Consider the following 27593-nt stretch of genomic DNA (forward strand, 5'->3'; position numbering starts at 1 on the left):
CATAAAGGGGCCAATAATCCAGATGAAGTGACATTTTTAAGTAAAAAGACTTGAAAAAGATGAAGATTACTTCAGTGAATATTTTACATTTTTTCCTAGTAGACATAGGGTATATATTATTGATTGCATAAGGATTTTGAGAATCCAACAACACAGGGAGCTGTTTCCAGTTTCTACCTCTTATGCTCCAAACTGGGCTCCAAACCAGCTGCTACGACCACGACACAATTAACAAAGTTGCAATATTTTTATTATTTAAGTACTGTTGGACATGTTAAAAATATTCGTACAACAATTTCCCATTATCTGCAGGAAGAGCCAAGTGTATAAAACTATCTAAAAAAAAAACTGGAGACATTAAACATCTTAATAAAAATATGACTCTGAAAGCTACAAAAGGGCTTCAGCGGACTACCGATAATGCAGCTCTACACAGGAGCAGAAAACCTACGCTTGGCAGAATAAATAGAGGCAGTTTTATTATGAAAATAGCTGATATGGAAGCCGATGGACGGATGATGATGGCGCAGTGACTGCATGACCAAATATTTCATATCTGAGCAGGGTTTGTAACAGTCTGGTATGAAGAGCTGCAGGGCCTGTAGTGAGTGTTGTAGTAAAAGGCCTGTGTGGTACCCTCACCCTACACACTGAGCCCTGTGTGTGAAGTCACACCCTGCTCATCGTAACGTCTATTTTAGTACCAACACTTAATATTAAATATGCATCGTCACCCTGTGTCTGTCTGGGACACAGTGCCTGAGCTGTGGTCTGCAAACTACAATTGATTACATTCAATTACATGGCAAATGCTAATAAACGCTGGTTCTGACACGGGCGTGCAAGTGTTGGCTTTAATCCACCATTTAGGCTACAATTCAAGAGGTTACACCCTGAGGGCCTGTCTATTAAGTCAGGGGATCCAATTATAATGTATTTGTGAAGGCCACTTGTAAACAATTGTGGAATGTGTGGACGGGGTGAGAGACATCCCTCATGAAACAATTGAGTGCTGCATGATAATCAAGGGGTCATCAAAGGCCTGCCTGGACAAAAAAGTAGAGAAAATCCAGTTCTCCGTGTCTATGGTTCAGAACTGCCCATACATCTTCGGTTTTACTCCTCGCTGATGCTGCAATGACTTCTTCCTCAGCTGCTTTTGGAGTCTCAGACATATTCCTTAGTGCTGCTTGGAGGCCCGGAGCGGGAGCTGGCCATGGATGGATACTTGGACACCTGCTTCTTCCTCGGACAGGAGGCGGCTAACATGGCGCCGCCCAGGACATCTAGGAGGGAGCCGCCCCATGCGATGAAGATAGCGGCTCCGAACTCAAACCTGGTTTAAATGAAAGTATTTCCAAGAGAAAATTTATGATTTACAGTGACAAAGTGAACTTCTGTCAAGGCTGATTGGCCCATTTTTATTTGGCAGTATGCCACACAGATGTACACAAACACTCCCACTTTTATGCTTCATTGTCAGGACTATGCATTCACTGTAGTCGTATCGGCCAGGTTAATGCCAAATATGCTGGACTTTCCCTGAGCTAAACAACTTTATCTTGGTCTAAACTGATCAAAGACTGTGCTACCAGCATTTATTAGGCTTCTTTTCATGTTCTGTTCAAGTTTCATTGCTCATCTTTGTGCCAAGCAGCATGCAAGAATGTTTTTTTTCGAGGATGCCATCCAGGTTGATGTCCATCACACTGTCTGAACTGCCACAGAAACTCTAATTTCCCTTAATAACCCATGTGTCAAGTCTAATCTGTTTTTCAGTGCTAGATTGTTCAAGTAGTTCACTGTGTGGCATCATGTTAGGATGGTCTCTACAGCCCTCATTAGTGGTATACGGCTCATTGTATAATTACTGCTGCAAAAACAACTGATTTTTAGTTGGTTACTGATCTTCCTGTGTCCTTTTCATTGTTAGAAAGTCTCACAATCAGATTTTTTCAGTTCCTCCTTTAGTTCTTTCCCATGTGGAGCCACGATGTAGGCATACAGATAGACACAGCCCGTTTGTCTATCAGGTCGTTTGTAACCATCACAATTTGTTTCAGTTTGTTTATGTGTGAAATTATAAACTTTAGTGAGAAACACTGAGACTCTTAAAAAGTCAAACTGATTCTTTTGTTCTTTTTAATTCAGATACTCACTACAAATCTCACCATGTCTCTATTTTGTTAAGTTTTGTAATACACATTCACACAAAAGGAACCAATATTATGCACACTTACAGGCTGATACTGTTCACTGCTGCAGCATGAGGTGTTTGTAAGTTTGCAGACCTTTTTTAAAACACTAAAGGATACAAAAGTCCTAACGTGGGCTCATTAAGCGGTAGAACAATGCAGAACAAGGCGCTTCTGGGCTGCTTACTTGGTGTTGACGGGAGTGTAGGGGTTGTAGAAAGCCCGGATGACGTTGTGAGCGAACCAGGAGCAGGCTACGATGGCACACAGCCCTGAGCAGACAGAAAGTCAAGCAGAAAGATCAATCAGTCCATCAGCACATCATCAAAACCCAAGAGAGAGCAGACATGCTTTTATCCCCTTCCCATTCACTTAGCATCCATCTATTGACTCCCGCACAATTAGCTTTTAGTGTTTCTGCTCTCTTCGCAGCCCATTAGACCTCAGATGTTAGAATCCCAGCCAGAAGCTGTGGACTCTTTCAGTCTAATGACCTCTGGAGGGACGGAGCAGATGAGTGGGAGGGAGGCTTTATTCGTCTGGGGGGTCAAACCTCCTCCTACCTACCGTATGATGTGCAGGAGATCTAAGCATCTGAAGTTACGTAACGTGGTTGCATTGTTCATCGGATCGCCATAGGTCAAAGCCTATACTGTGCTTCTGTCTTCTGTAGTTGAATTTAGTGAATCTCTGTGTATTCCAGTGCCACCATGAAGCTCACAGTTGTTTCTGAATAACTTTTCTTCACATCTGCTGTATAGAAATTCATTAAATTTGACACACATCCCACATCAGGGTAAAATGTAAAAGTAATTTTAATACCTTAATTGTCCCTATACTTGCATCATCAGAGTTCCTTTGATTTGGAATCAAATTTCTCCACAGTCATCATATCTGAACCCAGCAGGGCACCTTTAGAAGATTTTAGAATTGCATATTTACATCTATCACCAGTCAGTAGTTATTTTTTTGTGACATTAAGCTCCTCTGTATGTAAGCTGTGCACCATCTTCACCTCCCACCAGCAGGATGATGCCTCCTGTCATGGCGATGCGAGACTTGCGCAGTTTGTCGCTTCCTGCACAGGTGGTGCACTTCATCCCCATGCAGGCCACGCCCAGACCCGCGATGGAAACGATGATTCCGACTATCATCAAGGCTCGAGTGGCCTGGAGAGAACCTGGAAAGGAGATAAAAAATGATGAAGTAGCTGAGAAGAGCACAGGAAGAGTGGGTCTGTTCTATATAAACCGCCTCTTGTTTGGTGGAATGTGGGAGTTCAGGTCGAAAAGGTTAAAAAATACATCAATCTGTAAGAAGCCGATGATGTCAGATGATCCATTTTGCAAAGTGCAAATCTTAACGTTCAAACTGGTAAAAGGTACAGAAAGTGTAATAAACGGGCTCTGGGCTATCAGAGGGGCTTTATGTGTGTGTCCAGAGGAGGTGAATTATCTTCACATTAGCCTGCCAGGACACTTTAATGTGAGCTTTGCCTGAAAGAGGAACCATGGGATACATGTGAGCGCACACAAACAGAGAGAAGAAGCGTTTTCACTGAATCCCTGCACTCTGTGGAGGCCCGCATCTGTCAGCGCCCCCCTCCTCACCCTATAAACCTATCACCCCCTCTTTGTCTCCCCCCTCCCCTTTGTCCACCTAGAACCAGTCTGTGCCAGTCTAGGCCATCCCTGCCCTGCCCAAACAAACAAAACACCCTCCGGCAGTGAGGGAGGGGATGCAGAGGATATAAAACTGAATATAAAACAGTGAGAAATGGGAAACAATAGGCTGGATTATACAGTCGTATCAGAGCAGGATGCACAGTATCCGGCCCTGGAGATACATCTCACTGTTCTCATTAGTGCTGCTGAGTCTGGGAGCTTTGCAGTTTGATGAATGTGGCACATCTGGTTCCAACGTAGAAATCCAGTGGAGGGACAAAATAGTTTGAGTGTATGATTCAGCTCTAAAGTGTGATTTATGGCTTCTTAGATGGCTTATAATTGCCATTATATAGAGAATGTAAGTTGCATATTTTTGTCATATACGACACCACTGATGGAAAAATCAGGATCTTGTTTGTTCCAATACAGTAAACTATCACTTTTGCACTCTGTAATTATTGGCCTTTATGCTGGAAATACACAGGAACGTAATGTAATCTGACAAATTGTGAATCTGTGGCCTCTGTTGCCAATGAATGTTTAGCACCAGTGGTCAATTTTGCTGCAAACATTGGCTTATGTTCAGTAGATGGTCACTATGGTCTCCTCTACTCACTCTGGCAGGTTTACAACACATTATTCATAGAATATGAATGGTGAAACAAGTACAGTTTGCTTCTGGGACTTTATTTTTTTACAGCAGGTGCGAGTCAGCGTCTCATGCCAAATGAAACACAACTAAACTTTCTGTCACCGCGGCTTCAACACCGATCGTGGAATAATGCTTGGACCATGTGTCATCTGCTGCATGTGGGTGTGATGGAGAGTTAAAGGAGGCAGGAGGAGGGGAAGGTTTCCTAGAATGTGACAAGCTGAGGTTTGGTTTCTCTGCAAACTCTTGGAAATGTGTAGATGCCTTAATAAAAGGAAGCTTAATGGAGAAGAAGTCATCCCAGTGCAGTGACAGATTGCACTGAATCACAATTTACAGTCAATTTTTACCTTTTTAAAGTGAATTTGAGCGGGTTTTTCAAGAATATTTCAACATTTTTATATATATTTATGTAAATTACATTAAACTTGATTATTCACGTTACAACAATATTTATGAATTATTTCATTGTTTTAAATGTGTGTTGTGTAAAAAATATTTGACAAAATGGATTTTAATTGTTAATTTTAAGTCTGGAAAATTACAGCTCTTTGATGAGGTACTTTTTGGCAGCTGGATTTTTTTTCTCCTAAAACTAATCACATAAAACAGTCGCTCCATTGAGAAGTCTGGATGAAGGAGCAGGTGTGTGTCCAGGTGGGGTCATGAATAAGACGCAGTGTGAGGACTGACAGCGCACAATCCAACGCGCCAAATGGGACAAAAAAAAGGGGGGGGAATTTCGCCTCATTTTCTGTACTTATGACATCAAAACTCCTTCGTATTGACGCTGTAATAAAATTCTCCTGCGCAAACCACACCACTTACTGTCGAGCTGCAGGATGGAGTCGTAGATTTTACACTGGAGCTGCCCGGTGCTCTGGAAGGCGCAGGACATCCACAGTCCCTGGTACATGGCCACCGCTGTGATGATGTTGTCCCCGATGTACGCGGACATCTTCCACTGCGGCAGAATAGTCCCGATGATGAGCCCCACGATGCCAATTAAAGACAGGAAAAAGCCCAGCAGCTGGATCCCGGAGTTGGCCATCCTTGTGGAAAAAGCCCTTTCTCTGGATAAACTTTTAAAAAGAGGATCCCGTGTGCGTAATCAAGAAATAAAACTCCTAAAAATCCCCCTTTATTAGTCACTAAATGACGCAGAAGTTGCGGGTAGGGTCCGTGGCGCTGCAGCAGAAGTGTGCCGGGGGTCTTTACGCGGGGATGGGCTTCCAAGATGTGGGTGCTGGTGTGAAGTGGGTGTGTAATTATCACGCCTGCTGATGCATGGAGTCGCACTTGTCTGTGCGCTGCTGGGAAATGCTCCCTCCGGATCCCGCAAAGCAACAGGTTGTCTTTCCACTTGACACTTTATTCTCTCAGATGACCAAACCGAACTCAAGATTGCATTCTGACCGGTAGTCATTTGATATGTTAAGGGAAAAGTTTGGCACTTTGGAGGGACATTTGACTGAATATGTGCAACGTTAAAGGTTAAAAATATACAAATAATGTATGTTAATCAATTTTAAAAGTAGGCTGAAGACATTTCAACATTTTTTTCCTCTTGTTGTGACAGAAATAAGTGCTTAAAGGCATATGTGCTGAAAGTTTCCCCCCCATTTCATCACCTTTGTGTCATCTTCCCTCCTTCCTGTGTGTATCACAGTCTAACCACTGACCCAGTTTGATGCCATAAATCAAAGACTAAACTCACAACTGTCCCTTTAGCACAGATCACCAATCACATGTTTCTGCTGGGCTTTGAGCAGATTCATGACCTCTGTGATGGTGGTGAAAAGAAACTGTACATTCCAAACAGCAGACAGTGGGGAAAAAGTGCACAGAGTGGATTAAAGCTTCCACAGATCCATTATATGACTGAACATTAAAAGTGTAACCAGAATGGTGGATGTTAGCGTATAAAATGTGTATAAAAGTGGCGTATCTACTAGCATTCAGTTGCCTTTGCTTCCTTTAACAAAAACTCAACAGGATCTTGACTTTTTCCTGGCATTCCTGTGTACTGAGATGCTTGGATTTTTTTATTATTAGCCTTCTTCAGTCGTATTAATGCTGGCGATAACTGACCACAAGTTCTCTTTAGTCAGCTTAGCCAAGAGTATTTGCTAAACGATAATGAACAAATAAACAATAGATCTTTATTAAGTTACTGCAGTGAAATGTAGTAACATAAGTCAACTAAACCTGAGGAAAGCCATTAAATGTGTCTCGTATAGCGGTTCTGTCTTCTAAAAAGCAACTAAACTGCATTCTCATTTATGTAATTCTCCTGGAATCGTTTGTGGTGAATCACAAATGAACACATCTTTGGCATTTGATGTGTCGTCGTACAGTCGCTTCTTTTCAGCCAGCCAGTTATATTTCGACTGTGGTGGGAATCTGAGCTACTATGGTGACACAGAAAATGAAGGAGAAGCTTCAAACATGTTGTGTTAACAGCTATTTTCCGAAACCTAACTAAATGGCTTTGATGGCTAAAATAAACCAAACAAAATGAAAACACAAGTAAACAGTGAATGATAATGGAACTTAAGTGAAAGAATACTGGTTCCTCATAGGACATAAATCTCAGGATTGTAAAAGTCCTGCTGTGGACGGATTCTTTCCTCTGATCTACGATGGCCTGAGTCAGACTTTGTGGCTCTTTCAAACTGAAAGCATTTCCTACACCCTTTTCCTCAGTTGTCTGAAATTGTTGATGCATGTTAAGATAGAGGAAAAATCCTGAACTCAAGATGAAAAGAAAGTTATCGAGCCAATTCCATTAAGTCACCTCAGCTTGGATTAAGTTTTAAATCAGTGAAAGCAGAAATTTGAATTTGAATTACACAATATTAAAACACTTTTTAGACTACATGGGAAAATAGATGACACAAGGAGTGAAAGTGGAAGTTTCTGCAAAGAGATACGGACATCATCACTGCCAAAATACGTACTGATGATGTTGGAGCCACACCCAGTAGGTGCCTGTAATGGTTCAGAATACGTTACAATGCCTTTGCTCTATTACTACACCAGTTGTAGCGACCTCGTGCTATGAATAGGCAAAAACTACGAGACAATAGCGAGCATTGTCCATGTCAGAGGTCAGGCTTGGCGCTGCAGTGTGTGTGACTTCACACTGCTGCTAAACAATAGTCCCACAGCAAAGGGAGAGGAAGTAATAAGCCTGGAGGAAGTTCTCCCCACTGCCAGGTTAATGGGAATGTGCTCACCTACTGGCTGGATTACCCATTTAACATGTAATGAGGCTTTGCCGGCTTGTTCTCACAGTCCTGTTCTTCAACCGTCTCCTCCGCCTTCGCCCATTTTCTCACGTTCCTGCCCTTTTCGTCCACTTTCGAACCCTTCTCCTCTCACCATAACTCTTTTCTCCTTTACTGTATGCATGCTTGGGTAACAGGCCTCAAGTCTTTGCCATTGAGGCCAACAAATGCCCCATTGTTGCTAGGGAAGAATGACCCTGTAGCTGGAATTTGTTTCTCTTTGATGCAGAAGTTGATGATGAGGAGGAGGATGATGGCTTAGAGGTTGAAAGATGAACCGAACAAGACATCTGAAGGTACGAAAGGTGAATAGAAAGCTGTTTGATCAGTGGGAGATGAGCAGGAAGAAGATCGGGGCCAATCTAAGGCCTACCAGTGCTGTTGCTACTGGTAACCTGATTTATATGATGTCCTCTTTGCTGCGTTTCCACCCAGATTGTGAGGAACACAGTAGGAACATTGCTCTTTCTCCCCCTTTGCTCTCTCTCCCCTTTCCCTTTTTCTTTTTTTTTCAAAGCGTAAACACACATTCGTCTTGCTGGTTTAGCCGTTGCTCAACACTCAATAGGAGGTGAAGAAGAAAAACAGCTAAATCAGCCTAAAGAAGGGCACTAACAACATTCTCTCAGGGGCTCTCCCTCCCGCCTCTGAGGCCTCCTCTGGGTCTGAAGTGAGCAAGTGCAGTGCAAATCCAATGATTGAAGTCCTTTAAGTGCCCTTGGAAGTCACTGAGGCATTAGCAATAAAACACACTGTGCCCGCCGCGGCTTTTCCCTGAAAAAGCTCCACAAATGAGGAGGATGGCGCCCTTCTCTCCATGTCCCCCGTCTTCTCCACCTTCATTCTTCTTACGCAACAACACTTGGCTTTTGTGCAGCAGCAGGAGAAGACCAATTATAGATTGCGTTCTTGGTCTTGTGGACTCATTCTTCTCGTCTGGCGTCTCAGGGAGAGAGAGAGAGAGAGAGAGAGAGAGAGGCTCTTTTCTCCTAAGAGCTTGGCAAGTGCTACATACAGGGGAGAAACATATTTGCACAGTTTGGGCACAATGAACACAATCACACAGTCAGTGGCTTCATGCTGCACATCAGTGAGCATGAAAATGGCTACAGTGGAACTGTGGAATGTACGCTAATCAGATGTGAAGAGACTCAAATAAAAAGTGGCAAATTGGGGTGAAAAAAATAGGTGAAGATGTATTTATTAGAAATTTAAAGCCCTGCTTCTTGTTCTTTTACTTACAGTTCAACCGTCATTTTTGAACTCATTAAAGTAATTTTGTTTGGAAGTTTAGGTCTCATTTTGCTTCTTTTTCTACAACTTGTTTTGCAGAACAAAACCATTTTGATGCTGCGTTCATTTCATATCTGTTTTCAGTTGTTTTGCATCTGTTTTAGTTGTTTGTTTGTTTTTTTTTGCAGTTTTTATGGATACAACCTAACTACTACTATTAACTAATGACCAATCAGATTTCACAGGAGCCTGTCCCCCCCCACCAGGTCCTCACTCCTGTATTTACCCTGCATGCAACTCACATGAAAACCAAATGAAAGTCCCTCTCTGGGCAATGTTTAAATCAAACTTACACATTTAGAAGTTTTATCCTTCATTAAAGCCATTCATTCCTGTTTAAAAATAGTTTAGATTAAACTCTGCACAGGTGCTTTCTCTAGAATGTGCAGATCTATGAAGTTCCCGCCTGTCTCTCTTCATCCTTCTCTCCATCACTTTCTGCAGCTCAAGCACACTAGCTCACCACTGGCTATGCTCAAACACTGTAAAACTACTCTATGCTACACAATAGCAAGTTAAATACTGGAATATTTCAGCCACATGATAGAAACTGTTCCTGTTTTGACCACTTATTTCACTCCTAATGTGTTGATATGCATTTCAAAAACCTAAAAACCGTGATTTTCATTGGACGATGTCTTTAAATGATACAAGTAACTCCTGAAACAGTTTGTACTCTGCTCTAACTAAAGGCTCCCTTCTTTGTTTCAGCCACACATTAACATTTTTGCTCACTGAAAATGAACCCAATCCTCAGATATCTGACTTATTAAGAGACAAGTGTGAAAGAAAAGCCACTAAATGGTGGCTCAAAAATGTCAAGAAAATAAAAGCTCCATTTACATATAGTCTCTCTTTTCAAATATGACCTGCAAATGCACTTAAATAGCACTATTTACCCTAGCAAAGTTCTACAAAGTGCTTAAACTACCATCCACCGTTTACAAACACACACTCGAGGTGCACACCTGCCATCGAGAGCAACTTGGGCTTCAGTGTCTTTCCCCTTCGGCACATGGAGGGTCTGGGGATCAAGCTGAGATTAGTGGGAAATGCGCTCTACCACCTGAGCCACAGCTGCACCAAATGTGGAAAAGTAATGAAGGGATAATCTTTAGCTTTCCAAAAAAAATTGGATTTATAAGTATGATGAAGGTGACAGAACACAGAAATGAAGAGTTTTGACACAATCATGTTTTGGAGATGCATTATTAAATCGTAGTAATACACTTATTTGGAATTTGGGACAGTAGCACTCTGTAAAATGCTTTGGTCAACACTAATCCTACAGAAATCTGTTGGATTTGGTCGTATTTCACTGCAGGGGTGTCTGAGATTCCAAGAAGAAGAAGATTTTTAAGCATGTTTTATGAACTGTTAAAGTGTTTGGGCTCTTCATTTTCGTTTTGTATTAAAAGTCATTGCAACTGCAGGGATGTCATCTTATAATTTAGCATCATGTCACTGCCCCCTACTGCCTCTACTTCAACATTACAACCACTAAAATGACCACTGCTCCGTGCCAAGCTCATGCTCGACATCGAATAAAACAAAAAGCCACTTTTGAGAAACATGTATTTCAAGTCTTTAGACTCAAACAACGAAGATCACAATGCGTTAAATAGAGTATTTAAATCAAAGTAATGCAAAACCACGGAGTGTCCTACCCTATAAATCTACATACGTGGATTGTGTGAGCATGTCAGCTGTGTGTCAGGCCTGTGGGCATGTACGTTACAAAACATTACCACCGACATATGGAATAGTTGCTCATGGAAAGTCAGATCTGGTGAAGCACCGAGAAGACGTAAAGTGACAACCACACCATGTGTCAAGCTGTGTGTGTGTGTGAGTGTGTTGTCCGCTATGGGAAGGGGTCGTCAGGTGTGTAATTGAAGCTGGCGTCCAAGAACATGGCGAGGGTTCCCAGGGTGGTGATGATGACAAACAACCACAAGAAGAGACGGTCCACCACCAGGGCGATGAACTGCCAGTCTCCTGTCATCTGGAGGGAACACACACACACACACACACACACACACACACACACACACACACACACACACACACACACACACACACACACACACACACACACACACACACACACACACACACACACACACACACACACACACACACACACACACAAAGCCCTGACTGTAAGCACTGAGTCAGCAGTGTACTGTATGCATGCAGTGACACATGAATATCGCTGGGGCATGTTTGGAACACCCTGTGCTCAGGAGCCGCGGACAGACTGAATAACAAGTGGCCTAACTCACTGTGTCGTCCGTGTCCTGCTTCTTCAGCTGCTCGGCCATGTATGTCACAGCGGCGATGGCTGACTTCAGGTTGGGAGGGAGGATCAGGCAGAAGCTGTCGGTGTTGGGGAGCTGCTGGAGCTGCACTGTGCTCTCACACCTGCAACACACAGAGGAAGAACTGCAGCAGAGAACAAGTAGGATACTGAATAGAAACTAAAGGAGACTTGTTGCAGCATTTTGTGGCAGAAACTGAAAATTTCTATAGTTATTTTACTTCTGTGTGCTATGTGCAGACACTTTTATGTGCATTATACAAAAATCAGCCTTCAACATCTTATTTTCCAAAGATGTTAAGGCATTAATCTCACTATTTTGTGTAGCTTGTGTATACCGCTGCTTAACACCAAGGTTAATAGTTTGCACACAGTCACAATGCTGATGTGTAGCAGCTATGGTTTTCTTATTTTTTTTAAACAATTTTACCATCTTTAGTGCTAACTGTGGCACGGAACACAAAATACAGCTGAGATGGGATGAATTTTTCACCTATTTGGCAACAAAGAAACATACTGCACAATAAAAAATACTTAATGATTAATGATGTAGATAAAAGCCCCACATTTTATTTAAACAGATCCTAACATGAATGTCTGTACCAAATTTCATGTAAATCCATCCGATATATTACATACCGGATATTTTTAATGACAAGCTAGTAGAAACTGGTCACTGCCTTTTTGACAAAGAATGATTATGTATACATGATGTACATGATTCTTAAATTTAGTGTTTTTAGTATCCTGGTCTGTATTTTTTCTTATTTATATTGTATATATAGTCTATATATTTTCTGTCTTAATTCACAGATGTGTTCTCTTGCTCTTTTCTTACCGTCACTTTGCTGCTGTGACATTGCAAATTTCCCTTTATAGGATTGATAAAGGCTATTCTATTCTATTCTATTCTAATATTAATAAACTGGGGGAAAAATATAACTATATATATATAATACATTATATATATATATGCATTTTATTTTACACATAAGTTATTTTAAATGCAATACAAAAAATATACAAAATTATATATTATATATATATAATATACAAAATTATATATGCTAAAAATTAAAAGCAGTAAGAAAAACACACAAAAATACACATCAATGTGACAAATGTTATATGCACACCAATATGAAATATAAATAGAAAAAAAACAAATAACTGTATCATAAACAATAATGATGTTGCATTTTTACTTTTATTGCATAGTCTTTTATGCTAGTTATTCCATTTATTTGAATGTATGCAGTGTGAGTTTTAAAAGCTCCAGCTCCAAACCACCCTGACTGCTCATTTAACACACTGAAGAACGCTGTTTCCAAAGAAAACACATTCTAAACTGGGGTCCGTCTCTCCGGTTCAGCCTGTCATGATAACGCTCCCCACAGCTCCATAAGCTGAGATTTACACTGCGTATGTCATGAGTCATTGGGGTAGCATTGTTCACCTCTGCTGAAACAAACCACGGCTGACAATATCTGTCCAGCTGAGGACGTGCGGTACGGACGCAGATGTCAGAGTTGTCGCTCTGTAACGCACAGACTCATGTGTCCTTGCGTGCCCTCTAGCCACCAACAGGCTTCCTGCAGCTTCTCGGAGCACTGAGTGAGAGCAGCACACTCCTGACAGAGGGTGGCATCGACACTGGGTCAACATTTAGGTGATGCCGCGACCTCTGAACCCTTCATTCTTCCCAACACACAGCTGTTCCATAAACAAAACATGGGTTCATAGAGGGAGTGTTCCTATAGGGCCTACATGCTGTGAAATGACTCTGAAACTTCCTTCTTCTTCCTTAAGTTCTACTATCTCAGTATAACTGGAAGAAAAAAAAACACAACCCAAAGTGTGCATACCAGTCTTGTTAACCAGCCAGATGACGTATAGACTGAGTGAAGCTAAATTTCAAAGCAAATTCAGCCTTTTAACCCACAACTGCTATAAAACACTGCTGTATGTCATCATTTTAGGGGAGTTACAATATGTTCAAATAATTCCCATAAAAATTGTTTTCTAAGATTATAAAAAAACCAAATACTCTGCGACTTTTTTTTTCATAGTCCCTGTTAAAAAGGCCACATTTATAAAAGACCCGACAACATACAGTATACTGTACAAATATAGCAGGTCATTTCACACACACTTGTGTCTGCACAGGTTCAAGCAAACACTTATAGGTGTTTACTATTTGCTAAAGATTCCACTTCCTCCTCCTGCTGCCCTTTGCTTCCCATCACCTCATTCACCCGTCACCTCTTCTCAACAAGTGGTATTTTGTTGAGAGGAGGGGGTGCATGGTAGACCATCTGGTAATCTCAAGATCTGAGAAACAGAAAAATGAATTTTTACATCTTCATGCTGAATTTATGTTAATGTAACAGAAATCTGCTTTGGGGTTGATAAAACTACATAAATATGTTGTTGAAATCTAAAATCAGCTGCTGTGATTTCAGCTGTTAGATCTTTTTTGGCAGCTTGATATTCTAATACTCTGGTCTTATGTCATTTATCATTACAAGTGATGAGTCCATCAACATTACTAGCAAGTGGAACAAGTGATGTATATGCATATAACCCCAGGTGGTATGTATTCTGCATGCCACTCGATAGCTAAATGTCACAACTGCAACACAGAACAGCTTAATGAAGGCTATGATCTCTTTAATATATATTACTCTATAGCCATCCAGTGTATGAAATAAAATAAAATGTGGCTTCATTTCTGGATATCCAATGCAAAACAGAAGTGAGTACACCCCTGGGCAACATCATCAAATGTCAAATGATTCAAAACTGTCTCATCCCTGAATAACTGCACTAATACTAAGTCGAGCAGCAGAATATCTCCTCTTATGAGCAGTAAAAAGGAAACACGCAAGAAAGACAATGTAGAAAATGTAGGTATCAAGGTAACTCAACTTAAAAATATCTGGCTGGGAGACTTCATGAAGGGGAAAAATGAACGGTGACCAACTAAAACTCAGCTGAAACACAGTTGTAAAAGTAATCATGAAGTATAGAACGAGTTATATTCATCATCCTCTTGATATGATGTAATGTACAGTGCACTACTTACACAATCTAGCTGTAAAAAACGACAGGCAAGTTCTTCAGACTTGGCACAGGGTTCATCAATGGAAACTTTCTGTGACGGCTCAGACAGTGTGAAGGACAGTGCATGACATCAGCCGCTTTGGATGGAGTCCAAGGCAAATACTGCCGCTTGTGCTGGCACAAAACTGCAAGAGGACACTTTGCTACAGAACACAGAAAGAATCCTGACGTATATCGGGAGCGCCTTCTTCGGTCATTCGAGAAGAAATCAGATTTATTTGGCTCAGATGGCGTTCAGGACTACCACAGTGAATGCATGGGGTTGACAGTGAAGCACAGAGGTGAAAGTGGGATGATACGAAGCTGTACGAGTGCAAAAGGTGCTGGAGAGATGTCATTATGCACACCCTGTCGAAAGTTTTGAGACAGGTTCTAATTTATTTGAATAAGAAAGCGTCTCAAACCTTTTGACAGGGGGTGTAGATGTATTATGAATGCAAAACACTGTTGGAGAAAGAGGAACATTCCAGCAATTTTGAATCATGTGACATCTTGGAGTCAAGCTGCTACCTATACCCCTAGATCCACTTTGCTTTCATTGTTTAGCAAATGATCCCTCAAATGTTGTGACTTCATGGATCACATTTCACCACTCCTCCTGAGGAAGTCTGGCCGAGCGTCACAGTGCACTTGTCATATCGACACCTTCGCTGCATGTCTACATACAGTCCATGTACGTGGCGTGTGGTTACACGACATTCACGATGGTGGCAAATGTGCAGACACTCCGGCAGCAGGAAGAGGAAGGCGCCAGAGAAGGAGCTGGACAAGCTATCGGTGCCACAGAAAAGACAGTGTGACGCCAGATGGACGGCTGGACAATAAAAAGGAACCGGCTACTGTAGGAATGATGGTGTGTGTGTGCAGAGTGGTGCTCCACACACTGCATGCCATCCACATTCCACAGCTTGTATTCATTACCACAGATACATGGAGCCTTTCGCACGACGATACACAGACGCATGCACACTTAAATAAGCATGTGCACACTGTACTCTAACTTTACTAACATCTCAGCTCATGTATATTGTCTAATACTATATTCAGACCAGACAATAGAGCTCAGTGCTCACTTAAACACACATGCATAATCAAAGAAAGACTTTTATGATTTATTTTCTTAGTATGTAACACCTCGTGACCAAATTTCCAGAAAATTCTCATTAATGTGCCATAAACACCTATCAGAATAACAAGATAAAGAGAAATGCATGAGGCGATAGTTAGGCTGGTTTCTATCTGCCTCACCACCATCTCACCATCCCACATCTAAAAGCCTCCCGTGTCCCGATCACTCAGCACCGGCCTTCCCTCCCCACTCGTCTATTCTTCACCCTCCCTCCACCTTCTTTCTGTGGGATTACCCCCTAATGCCCAACCTAAACAGAGGCTTAGAGGCTGGCGACTGTGGACGGGTGTGCGGGGCTTAGTTGGGGCTGAATCTGATGCCTTTGGAACGGGATGAGAGACGCCCAGCACCAGGCCTGGTTCAGGGGACCGTGGAGCTGTTTATGATGCCAGCGCTGGGTGGCAAGACTGAGGCCTACTAACAGATTAGTCAGAGAGAAGCCAGCAATTTAGAAAAGACATCACTGGATTGAAGCAACTTTTAGACAAGCAACATCATAAATAGAACCATTGATCGAAATTCTGAACAGCCTGACTTTAACTAAAGTTGTCGTACAAGTATATTATTCTAATTATTAATTAGAAAAACAGTGTCTGATACATATTAATAGTTTCTACTGGGCATATTAATCTGACATCAGTGGTCTTTTTAGGCTTTTCTGGGCACTATATTACAGTAAAAGAGCTCTGCAGGCTGCTTTGGTGGTTTCACAGTCTACAAAACATTTATTGCTGTCATGAGGGGAAGTATGAGACAACTTTAGTATAAAAGTATTTGCAATAATGAGTGCTTCACAAGAATGGAATTTCACTCTGCTAGTCAAAGTAAAGTCCAGTGTAATGAAGAACTCAGAAAAGAGACAACTGTCACTATCATAGTGACTTCATCAAGGTGTATGTTTTCGCTAGTGACATTTTAGCAGTTTTTCAAACAACTCTACTGTGAATAATGCAAGAGGATGCCTTTTTCACATGACAAAAATAGGGACGCTCTTTTGTGACAGCGAACACAGCACAGACTTTTAATGCCTATTTAGAAGCGGTACAAGTGACTAAAGTAACTTTACCACCTTTATAGCAGCACTTTTCTGAGACTAAAGCAACATACGGCTACTTCTTGTGCAGGAGAGACTGACTTTACACAGCAAACCCACAAGTTTTAAAGGGAATCTGCCATCAGGCTGTGGGAGTGTTAACCTTGCTTAGTACAAATCATAGTTACTCCATTAATTCATATGAACTGTTTGTTTGCTTTCTTTTTCACTAAAAGTACTTACACCATAACGTAAAAGTCCTGCATTTATGTGCAAGTATTTAAGTATATTCAAGAAAACACACAATGGTATTAATAGTAAAAGTACTACATGCACATATGAAACTTGCAATTCCCAGTCATGAATATATACCTTATGAGCGCAAATAATTTTACAACAACACAGTTTTAATTGATTGTATAGTCTCTCATTCAAGGATTAATTATAGCTTGAATAAATACTGGATTTATGGATGTCTCAGTAAATAATAACTATGAAATATCATGTGAGTTCATTGTATAAATGGTATTTAATTTTTGAAATATTGAATACGCCAGATGCATATGATAAAATTAACCAGCTATCGTGTTGTCTTCTTATTCTTAGATAAACAGAAGGAACAGACTGTTTTAAAGTAGGGAAGACTGCAGTAGGAGCACTGAGGTGTCAAGTGTGACTGGATGGTGAAGACAAATGGCTGACATGGTTCACAGGTCATCTGTAAAGGCCTCTTAGCTGAATTTTGGTCAGGACCGGCTCTGACCAGGTCACTCTGTCACTCGTTTTCAGGCCAGCGAGGAAAAGAGCTTCCTAATCTGTTCAACCAACTTGAATCCAAAAAACATCTGTCCCAATTGCTGCAGCATAGGCCGCTTCCGGCATACAAACGTCACAAAAAATCCAAACTTTCTTTGTTTCTTAAGTTGATCCTGCAGCCAATAAAGGCTCTTTATGCATTCTGTGCTCCATCAATCAAAGATTTTTGGATTTACGTATTCAAAGCAACATTTTTTAAGACTATCAGGATAAATGATACCATTTAAGTCGAGCTAGTTTCAAAATATATCACAAAAAGCCCAATAAAGATATTTGAATACACACTTTGTATTAAATAAGTGCCTCTAAAACATCCTGTACACTTTGGACCAACACTTAAATTTTGTTTATAGGCCTTCATTCAAGAGCGTTATCAGACTAAGAAAGCCTCCGTTTGGTTCATTCAGCAGAATCCCAATCATTAATCTTAATCTCTTTGGTTCATCAGAGCGCCTTTCATACGGCTGTATTAAATATGGTATTAAATATGGCAGGCTGCAGGAAGTGCACACAGTGTTACAGTCTTGACAGATTCTCTGAGCTGCTGTGATGATGGCTGTAATTCTGCCAACTCTCGCACACAGTGTACTTTACTATAATATCTGGTCTGGCATCAGATCCAACTTTCACACTTTGGCACACTCTACAAGGAAGATTCATGCCCACACCGGCTTTTATTAACATTAATAGAAATAGCTCTCCCCAGGTGTAACGTCAGGATCAGCACATCTCAGCCTAGAAAGAGGCTGAATCAGGATGGATGACCCTCATGGTTATTACCTCAGCTCCATGCTTTTGAACAGTCCTGACAGATAAGAGGACAGGCAATATAACTTTTTGTCATTTTTAATAACTCAAGGTATGTGCTATACCTTTTTAATCCAATTTTAGGTAAATAATTGAGGGATTTCTTTGTTTCTTTGTTGTAAAAAAAAATCAAAGACAAAGTAAGCAACTGGACTGATATCAGGCATGCACCACAGGGTTTTTCAGATTCTATTAAAAAAAAAAACACACACAGTTTTGGGCATTCTCAATGCTATTTCTTATGTTCTTATTGCTATTTGTTCTGATAAAGTGTATCACTTCACATGAATGAGAGTTGTGAATAGTTTAACACCATGCAACAGTAGTGAGTACACTTCAATATCAAATGATTCAAAATTGCATCACCTCTCAATATAACTGCATCTTTTGTAAGTATTTCGTCTAAGAAACTAAAGTGAACACGCCTGTAGTCATGGCTCCACATGGGAAAAAAACTAAAGAATTGAAGATTCTGATTATATGGAACATGGGAAAGGATACAAGAAGATTGGCAACCAATTGAAAATCAGTCTATACACGGCTGTAGCAATAAACCAGAGGTAGCGAATGAGCCACAGTACCAACATTCAGAGCCACAGTGGTTATCCCTCTAAAATGATTCCACACTCTAGATCTGAAAAATAGCAGGGCAAGTACTTCACACTTGGGGTTATCAATGTAAAATGGAATCTCTGTGACAGCTCATTCAAGAAAAAGCAAACTCTTGCTTGCTCTTCTGCACTACACTACCACAGTGAATGCATAGTCCCACCAGTGAAGCACACTGCCAGGCTATATAGGTTGTAATGCAATGACAATGTGCTGGACGGGTGTGAAAGGTGTTGAGGTGACGATATTTATAGACGGTACCATGAATGCCTGTGGATATTCCAAAATACTGGCTGACAAGATGACTCCCAGTCTGCAGAAACTTGGCAGAAGAGAAATATTCCAGCAAGAAAACGATCCAAACACCAACTACCAAAATTTACAAGAGCTTCTAAAGCAGAAACAGTGAAAGCAATGGCCTGGTGAAGAACATTTCCTGAGCTGATTTCAATACAACATCTTTAGGGTATTTTAAAGAGAAAGATAGAGAAACACAACTGCTTCTGAAATTTTTCAACATTTGTTTCCTCCATTCCAAAGATGATTGACACGTCAGTATAAACAAGGTGGTAGACCCCTTGTGAATAAATGTGTCCTTACCTTCCTCTCCAAGGTATGACAAGATCAGGGTTGATCTTGCGAAAGAAGTATTCTCCTCCAGGTTGTCGTCCATTGTAGCTTCGGATAGGTGTGTCCTCACTAGAGTCCTCCTTCAACATAGGCTCCTCTGGGTTCGGCCTCATCATGCCAATGTATTTGGGAAGGAAGTGAATGAACACCTAAGGAGTAAGGGTTGAGAAATCAGTCATTTTTCACTGAGGTATTGGAAAAGCTGAGATGGATGTTTAGTACCTTTCGAACCCAGTTTGGCATGATGTGTGTGCTGGGCGTCCGGTGGTGAAGGTTGAGGACGACGACGCTCAGGATGACAGAGAACGTGACCAGGATCATGGTGAACATGACGTAGTTGACAATGATTGGGATGCCGAGGGAAGTCTCAGGGACCTTGTCAGCCAGCAGCAGCATGAAGACAGTCAGAGCGATGAGGACAGAAATGGAGAGAGTCATCTTCTCCCCTGCAAACAGAACGGGCAGTTTGGAAAATGAATTATGACGGTAAAGCAAGCTGTATTAAACTGACGAGGACACACTTTACACAAAGATTGTATTTGACTGTTTGTTGTGGAGAAACATGCCTCATCTATCTAAGACATGTGCAGAGTTTACTAGTCACTTGTGCTGACTCAGCTCGGCCTCACAGATTATCTAAAGTGAGTTTATGCTCCAAAAATTCATCATACTCAAACAGGTTGAGCATCAGTCCTGCTGCTTTCTACTGAATCTATATCCCCTGCAATGTCAGTGAAGCATCACTCCTCAAAGTGCAGCTGCACAAGGCTAAAGATTGACAAAGAAGATTCATCGGCTTGGACACTTTACTTCAATCTGTGGTATATCAATAAATTCCTTTAAAGCTTGCCCTGACTCATGAAGAAGCTTGGATTGGACGCATGCTTCTTGTCATGACATGAGACAGTGCATCACTTCCTATACTCTTTCTTGGCAGTGACGCGTGGTCGCAATGTCAAAACATGCCAGGCAGATGTGCTGACCTGCTCCGGGAGGCAGGTAGAAGACAAATATAGCCAACACGCTGGTGAGGATGCAGGGCACGATGATGTTGATGATGTAGAAAAGAGGCTTCCTCTGTATGATGAGATAGAAGGTGATGTCCTCATACAGGTCCTCCTTGACATTCTTCCGTGATGGTTTGTGGCATATGGCCCATTCTCCATTCTCTGTGGAGGAAGAGATGTACAAGGAATGGAACGGGTAGCAGATGTTGAGGGCAGGGAGAAGGTTTTATTTGAAATCTTTACGATGCGCAGTGACGTGGAAGACAAAAACCAGGCAGCTCAAGAGAGTTATAAAAGCAAATAATGGCCACATTTTTTCATGAAAAATTGCCTGTATATATTATAAGATCCACAAAAATGTGATAAAAAGGATAAAGTCTCTCTGGGTACCAACCAGTGAATGCATTCTTATCTATAACAATCTCCTGGATCTCTTTGCCATCATCATCTAGAAAGTACTGCAGGTCGACCTCAGAGGCATCGTAGGTGTACGAGCGGAAAACCATACTGCAGTTTTGCCAGTCAAACGGGAAATACGCCACCTGTGGATTGACAATCATGCATATTAGAGAGAAATATCGAAAGGACAACACATTTTTCTCTCATGCTTCCAAACATCGCTTACATTCTTGTGGATAATTGGGGAATGCAAGTTAAATCCTGTAAGGGAAATTCTTAGATTTGTGCCTAAATGCATTATACATGTTAGAAAATAGCTGATTATAACATGGATTTTTAGATTGGGTGAGAAATCGTTGCTCTATAATGAACCGGAGCAATGCTTGGCATGGTTTGCCCTTTAGCAACATTGGTATTCCCAGTCAATTGCGTCTAAGTACATTCTAATACAGCCACCAGTTTGCTAACTAGCAATGCAACGGCATCTTCACTGGATTTGCGAAACAGCTCCTTTTTCTTATTTCAGTATCCTAAGAATGATGAGATGATACAACAGTGGACTGGTTTTGAGAAGTTCCACACCGACACTAAATCATGCAGCCAACATCTGGTTCCATTCTTGGCAGGACCCACCAACCAGTCACTATACGTTTCCTTATGTGCTTCATTTATTATGGTAGATAACTTAGTCTACAGCTACAAAGAGATGAAAATACTCTGTATCCACCATACAGAGCAGAGAATACTGCTTTAAGACGGTACCTCTATAGAGCAGGAACTTCGGTAGATGGCGGGTGGAAGCCAGTTGACCGTCCCATCACTGAAAACCAAGACGTTGACATAGAGAGCCACGTCAAACTGACCGTCGTTACTGTGAAGAGGAAGAAAAATGTCATGCTCATATTACTCCTATTCTTCTTTATGTACACACAAACAATCACTGTTACAATTGTGTCACTAACAAATGACACATAAATGTCATTTCCCTGCCAAACAATCACTTCTGTTGAAGTTTTCTCTTCCATATTACAGGCAAAATTTTAAAATTTGACCCTTAAAAAGATGGTATATACATACACAAAGGTAAAAGTAACTGAAGTAGTTGTGTTTTTACCATGATGACATATTGAGGCTGATGAGAATGACATAATGGTTACAGATGATTGGTTATAATCCAAAGTATTCAGACAAATTACAATTTCAGACTGATCAATATTCATCCCCAGTTTTTCAGATATTTTAGTGGAGGACCGACCTTGTTGAGCATGAGTGCAGACAGGACACTCACTTGTTTATGAGGTAGATGTCGGGACGCCACACCTTGCTGGGAGGAATTCTCAGAACATCAATGTTGTCATATTCTGCTGGGTTCCATGACAGCCGGTAGTCTGTCCATGCCTGGGATGGATGATGGCAGTGAAGTGCAGGAAAAACAAAACAAAAAGTGAATGACAGAGCAGACTAAAGGTGATATTCATGTCTTTTGTATCCTTGTTTCTCCTCCCTCTTGACAAATCTGGTAAATCCCACAGACACGCGTTCACTCAATGCTGTCACAAACAGTCCATGAATTATAATTAGAAAGGGCTAAAAGAGTGAGTCAGAGAATAAGAGGGATAAAGAAAGAAATAATTTGCAGTTATAAAAAGTGACAAGTCCATTTAAGGGCAGAGCAGCAGAGGAGAGGAGAGCGGAGTTAGAGTGAGGTTCGGGAAATAATATTTTAGTGCTCATACCAGATTCATGAACACGTTGGTTGTCATTTCCTCGTTTTTCTCATTCTGGTGGGATAAAGAGACACACAAAGAGACAGAGGGATGAACATTAGTAATAGCATCATATCTTGTTGTGTATGTCACTGTCAAACCTCCTCTGTGGAAATGAATTGTGTATGGATGAATGGACAGACTGCCTCGCAGCACCCAGCAGGGATCTGATCTAAAGAGTGTGTTTGTCCTCAGCACTAGCACTATGAGGTAAACTCTGAAAATATGCCTTCATCTGTAAGCGGTGCAAGATCATTTGCAGGCATATTTGAATGCATAACATTAAAAGCACTGGCAGGTAAAGTAAGTAACAAATCATTTTTGTTACAGTGGTTCTGTGTGTACCTGTGCTGCAATGTTCCAGTGCAAATGCAATAAATTCTATTCTATTCTATAGCAGCCTTCCCTACCAGGATCCCAGTCTGATCAATTATAGTCAAGAGGTTGCTGCAAAATGCCTGATTCCACCCCACAACCCACAGGACTCAAAGGACATCCCAGTACCTGACACCACGGGACACCTAAACAGGTCCTGTATCTCAACAGTTCAGAGCTGGTTTCGGGATGATACTAGACAGGTGGTTTTAATGTTGTGGCTGATTAGTGCATTTTGAAAGTGTGTATCTATAGTTACCAAGCTGACCAGCTGGGAGAGGGTCATCCCCACCCGAACCATCACCTTCTCCTCCCAGGAACGAGCCGGTCGGACTTTCATGTTGTAGTTGTGAAATATCTTCTGATGGAGCCTTCGCTCTGTTTCTGAGGCTCCTGGATGAAAGGACGGATGCAAAGAGACATAGCATGATGAAGGGGAAAATGATAACTAATGAACCAGTAGCCACAACCATCTGACAGCAAACCAGCAGTAGGGGATGGATGAAAAATGAAAGGAATAGGAAAAAGACAAGAACCGATGAAAGTAAGGGAAGAAGTGGAGTAATGTGTTTTGTGCAGTGAAAACATAATGAATGGCAAAATTAAGAGAATCTTTTAAAATAAAGCATCAAGTCACAAGTCAATACCAGAAAACCACAAGTGTCTCTATAATGGAGAATTTCATTACAGGTAACATGTCAATGAGGTGAATTTATCATGAGTTTTTTCACATAACAGACTATTATGAAAAGTAATGGTGATATTCAGATTCTGAAAATTGCATGCCCTCATTTCTGGATTAGTCTCAATAGTTTAACTGACTTTAAAAAGAAACCAAACACAAAGAAATAGGAACAGAACATGAACATACTACAAAAGATAAACTGCAGTTCCTCAAATGGCCACTTGGGGTTGGCTTTAGATGTGAATCACTCTCCATAGACTTACATGTTAAAAAACACAACTTTACAGCAGCAATAAACATGCTTACTAGCTGATACAAAACTAGTTATGGTCACTATAGTTAATTTCCCCATTTATGGCAACTAAATGGGTGATGCATTTTATATAACTTAACTATTTAAATAGTATTAAAGTTGGTAAAGTATGTATGATTAAGAGAATGTGTCCACAAAAGCAATTTTTAACCAGCTGAAAATTTTCATCTGAAGCTCTTTAGTTGTTAAGACCCAAAATATCTGTAAATGTACTGCGTTAACACCTAATTTCATAGCACGTTTTTGCTATTAGCAAGTATTAAATGTACAAAGTGAAAGCACAAGGTAGAGTATTTTCCTGGATAAACGGAAGGCTAAAGCACATCTCAGCGAGTGAGCCCAAGAGCTGAAGCTTAAGGATTAGTCAGTGTGGTATTTGGAACACCCCTCCTGCATCATGATTGGATGGTTGGGTGATAGGTGACAGTGACAAGTGTTTTACTTGAAGCTGAACACCTTTAAACTCTCGGCGACGAGGTCAAGATGCCAAGTTGAGCGTCTCATCATACCGCTGGCGTTTTAAATCAAAGTTTAAGTAGGAGGCGCCTCATTGCTAACAACTAAAAAAAACCACCCTGGCATCTAGAAAAACACTTTGATGGACAGACTCCCTAAGGGTCCAACTCACCGCTTCTACTCCAGCTGCACCTCTTTGCTCGTTTTTGTGATTAGCTGGTAATTAGGAGGTGTTCTCGAAACCTATGGGTGGCTTCACTGAGGGTTTTCCATCTTTGTGTACATAAAAGGACCAACAATGAAGCACACAATGCAAGCAAGTCACCCGTTAACTTGCAGGCTGAGGCTGCTGACATCCAGACAAAAGCATGTTTGTTCTCTCAGTGAGGCCGACCTGCTGTGGTTTGGGGTTCAGACTGTACTTAGATGACCGACACTAAAAATACCATCCATAATATGCCCAGGATGGACCGCTGCTTTGTTGTGTGATTCATATTTTACTAATGAGGCCATGCAAAAAGCATTTATATGATTACACTGTGATCTGAAAATAAATACTGCAAGCATGTGGCAGAGCTGGAGAACTCATTACGAGTAGAGATTTGATATGATTTTATTCATCTCGCAGAGAAACCTCCACAGCACAAATTGGGTTTTATTAATTACCAATCATTCACTGTGAGGTAAGATGGAAGATGTAACGACCCCTCTACATAACAAACATCAGGATCTAGTGATGAGTCATTCATTACAAATATGCGACAAAACAAAACAGGAAAAAAACGAGAAGGACGGACAGGGCATGCAAAAGAAGCCGCAGAAAGGCAGGTGTTGGTGGTGTACGATGGGAAGCAAAGGTGACTGAGCTAATGGAATTGATATGCAGCGAGGGAATGGGATCAAAGGGATGTCTGGGATACCAGCGCCATCAGGACCAAAAATAGATTCTGATTAACAAACAATGATGTGTTAATATGATTCATTATAAGTTCTAGAGAAAGAGAAAGAGGAGGAGAAGGTCAGTCTTAGGAATCGGACTTTGTTTCCATTGTGGTTCCCCTCTTATCCCCGAGGAAAGACAGTTGTAAAATCGCCCTCACAAAAGGACAAGAATACAACGCCGCCTCCCCCGTGGAGTTCCCCGAACAGTGCAGGCCAGCTTTTTTGCTTTCCACTCCCATCGTGGGGTCAGAAGGTCAAAGTCAAAGCCCTTCAGCTGAGCGCAGATAAGAAGTATTGAAAATCAATTCTAATTATGATTTTTACCCAAAGAGAGAGAGAGGGAAAAAAAACAGAGGAAGTGGAATCAATAGCAATTTAACTGAACTGACAGAGTGCAGTCGGATGGGAGATGCTTGGCGGTTATCTGATCCTACTGTAGCTGTCAGACTTACAAAAAAATGCCTCAATTCCTACACCTGAAAGTGGAAGTGGAGTAGTGTCTCTTTTGGGCACCCAGAGAGGAAAAAGGTAGCGGAGATAGGACGGTAACACCGAACCACGGGACACCAGCAAACACTGGGCACCTGTCTGTTTTCTCAACCCAGTGTGGGGTCAGAGGTCAAAGCCAAAGGTAGAAAAGCATTTTTGTTTCATTTTCTTCCCTTCGGTTGCTCCAACAGTGTACATTATAACATTAATTCTTTATTAAATAGAAGAGGAACAATTAAGCTTTGTTCTTTTAGCATTTTAACGTCTTCATGCAGGTATTAGTGTCAGGAATGCTCCAGGAATTACGTGAATCATCAGATTCTTTCAATGAAAACTCAAACATTCCCAAACTGTAGAAAATCTGTTCCTGCTTGAGAGACAAATCAGCTGATTTAAAAATATCATCATGATCCAAACCAATGTGACCACAGAACACATCCTTACCTGTTAAAGAGAGGCAAAGGCAGCCACATACGATTAGAAGTGTGTTCATCCTCACATTTATGTTCATCTTCATTTGTCTGGTGAAGAGAGTCATGACATCTTTTGCACTTTATCTGTGCCAATCAAAGGCTTCTCTCCTTGTTATAGTCCTCCCTTCACACCTTCACCTAGTACCGGGACGGATGAGCGTCTCCTAAAGCACCTTTGTGCCGCAGACAAACGCACGCACACCTCCGGTCGGATTGCGGATAGTTGGCACCTCCGGAAGCACAAGCCGTTCAGCTAGCAGCTCTCTCTCCTGCCCCTTCGTCTCTGTGTGGCCGTGGCTCCATGGGTGAAACCATGGCCTGATTGGGTGCGTGTGCTGGGAGTGACGAGAGGGTGGAATGTGTTTGCACTGGGAAGCCTGTGGGGCAGACACCTGTTGGTGCTCGCCAATCTGAGGTTAGCGCTGTGGGGACGGCGGGTGGAAGAGGAAGTGGAGGGGGTGGGATGGGGCAGAGGAATGGCAATGGGCTCCGGGTTATGACAATGGGGATATTTTTGGGGGGAGAACAAGTGGAGGGGTGGAGTTCCTGTGTGGTGGTTTGGAGATGAAGCGGTTAATATTGTTTCACTTTTATCGTTCTTTTCATCCCACATAGATCCGCCTCGCTATTCATCATCCCTGTTCAGTCAAATCTCCTCTATTTCTTTCATTTCCAAGCCCATTTTTTGGTGCACTGGCAGTTATTTCCGTTCCGCCGTGTTGTGTCTGACGATAAAAAATGAATCTAATATAAAAATCCGACACTTAATTTAGATGTGGATTTAACAGTTACAGCTATCACAGCTCGTGAGTTTACGGGAATAACTTGTCATCACCTTTTCAATTTTAAGTCCCGTACACAGCTGTCAGAACGGTCCTCTCGAGAGCATCCAGTGAAAAATATGCAATGAATTAAAGCGACTATGTGTGGAATTTTAACTTCCCAACTGATGCCTCCCAGTGGTAGGAACCAAAAAGACAACGTAGCGAACAACAATAAGAGGATACTTTAATAATACATGGATAGACAAACACGAGTCTGCATCAGTGTGTCGGCTGAAATAGAAAATGAACATGCATTTTGTTTCCATTTATGCATTATATTGTTACTTTTTTGCATTTTTG

At 41.4% G+C, this 27593-nt stretch overlaps 2 protein-coding genes across 2 annotated transcripts; both read right to left on the reverse strand.

Moving 5' to 3' along the window:
- Positions 1-233: 233 nt before the first annotated feature.
- cldn7a (claudin 7a) lies at positions 234-5752 on the reverse strand. Its single transcript, XM_022217980.2, has 4 exons — positions 5343-5752; positions 3211-3375; positions 2383-2467; positions 234-1336 (listed from the first exon to the last, which is right to left on the reverse strand). Exons 1-4 carry the CDS (start codon positions 5563-5565, stop codon positions 1168-1170), a joined length of 642 nt encoding a protein of 213 aa, XP_022073672.1. The 5' UTR covers positions 5566-5752; the 3' UTR covers positions 234-1167.
- A 182-nt stretch (positions 5753-5934) lies between these two features.
- On the reverse strand, positions 5935-26814 carry chrnb1l (cholinergic receptor, nicotinic, beta 1 (muscle) like). The gene is made up of 11 exons (XM_022217978.2): positions 26441-26814; positions 23371-23504; positions 22707-22751; positions 22259-22368; positions 21733-21841; positions 20966-21113; positions 20548-20733; positions 19787-20010; positions 19535-19713; positions 11383-11521; positions 5935-11102 (listed from the first exon to the last, which is right to left on the reverse strand). Exons 1-11 carry the CDS (start codon positions 26532-26534, stop codon positions 10962-10964), a joined length of 1509 nt encoding a protein of 502 aa, XP_022073670.2. The 5' UTR covers positions 26535-26814; the 3' UTR covers positions 5935-10961.
- Positions 26815-27593: the final 779 nt, after the last annotated feature.

Source organism: Acanthochromis polyacanthus, chromosome 23 (genome assembly GCF_021347895.1).
Source record: "Acanthochromis polyacanthus isolate Apoly-LR-REF ecotype Palm Island chromosome 23, KAUST_Apoly_ChrSc, whole genome shotgun sequence".
Lineage (NCBI taxonomy): Eukaryota > Metazoa > Chordata > Actinopteri > Pomacentridae > Acanthochromis > Acanthochromis polyacanthus.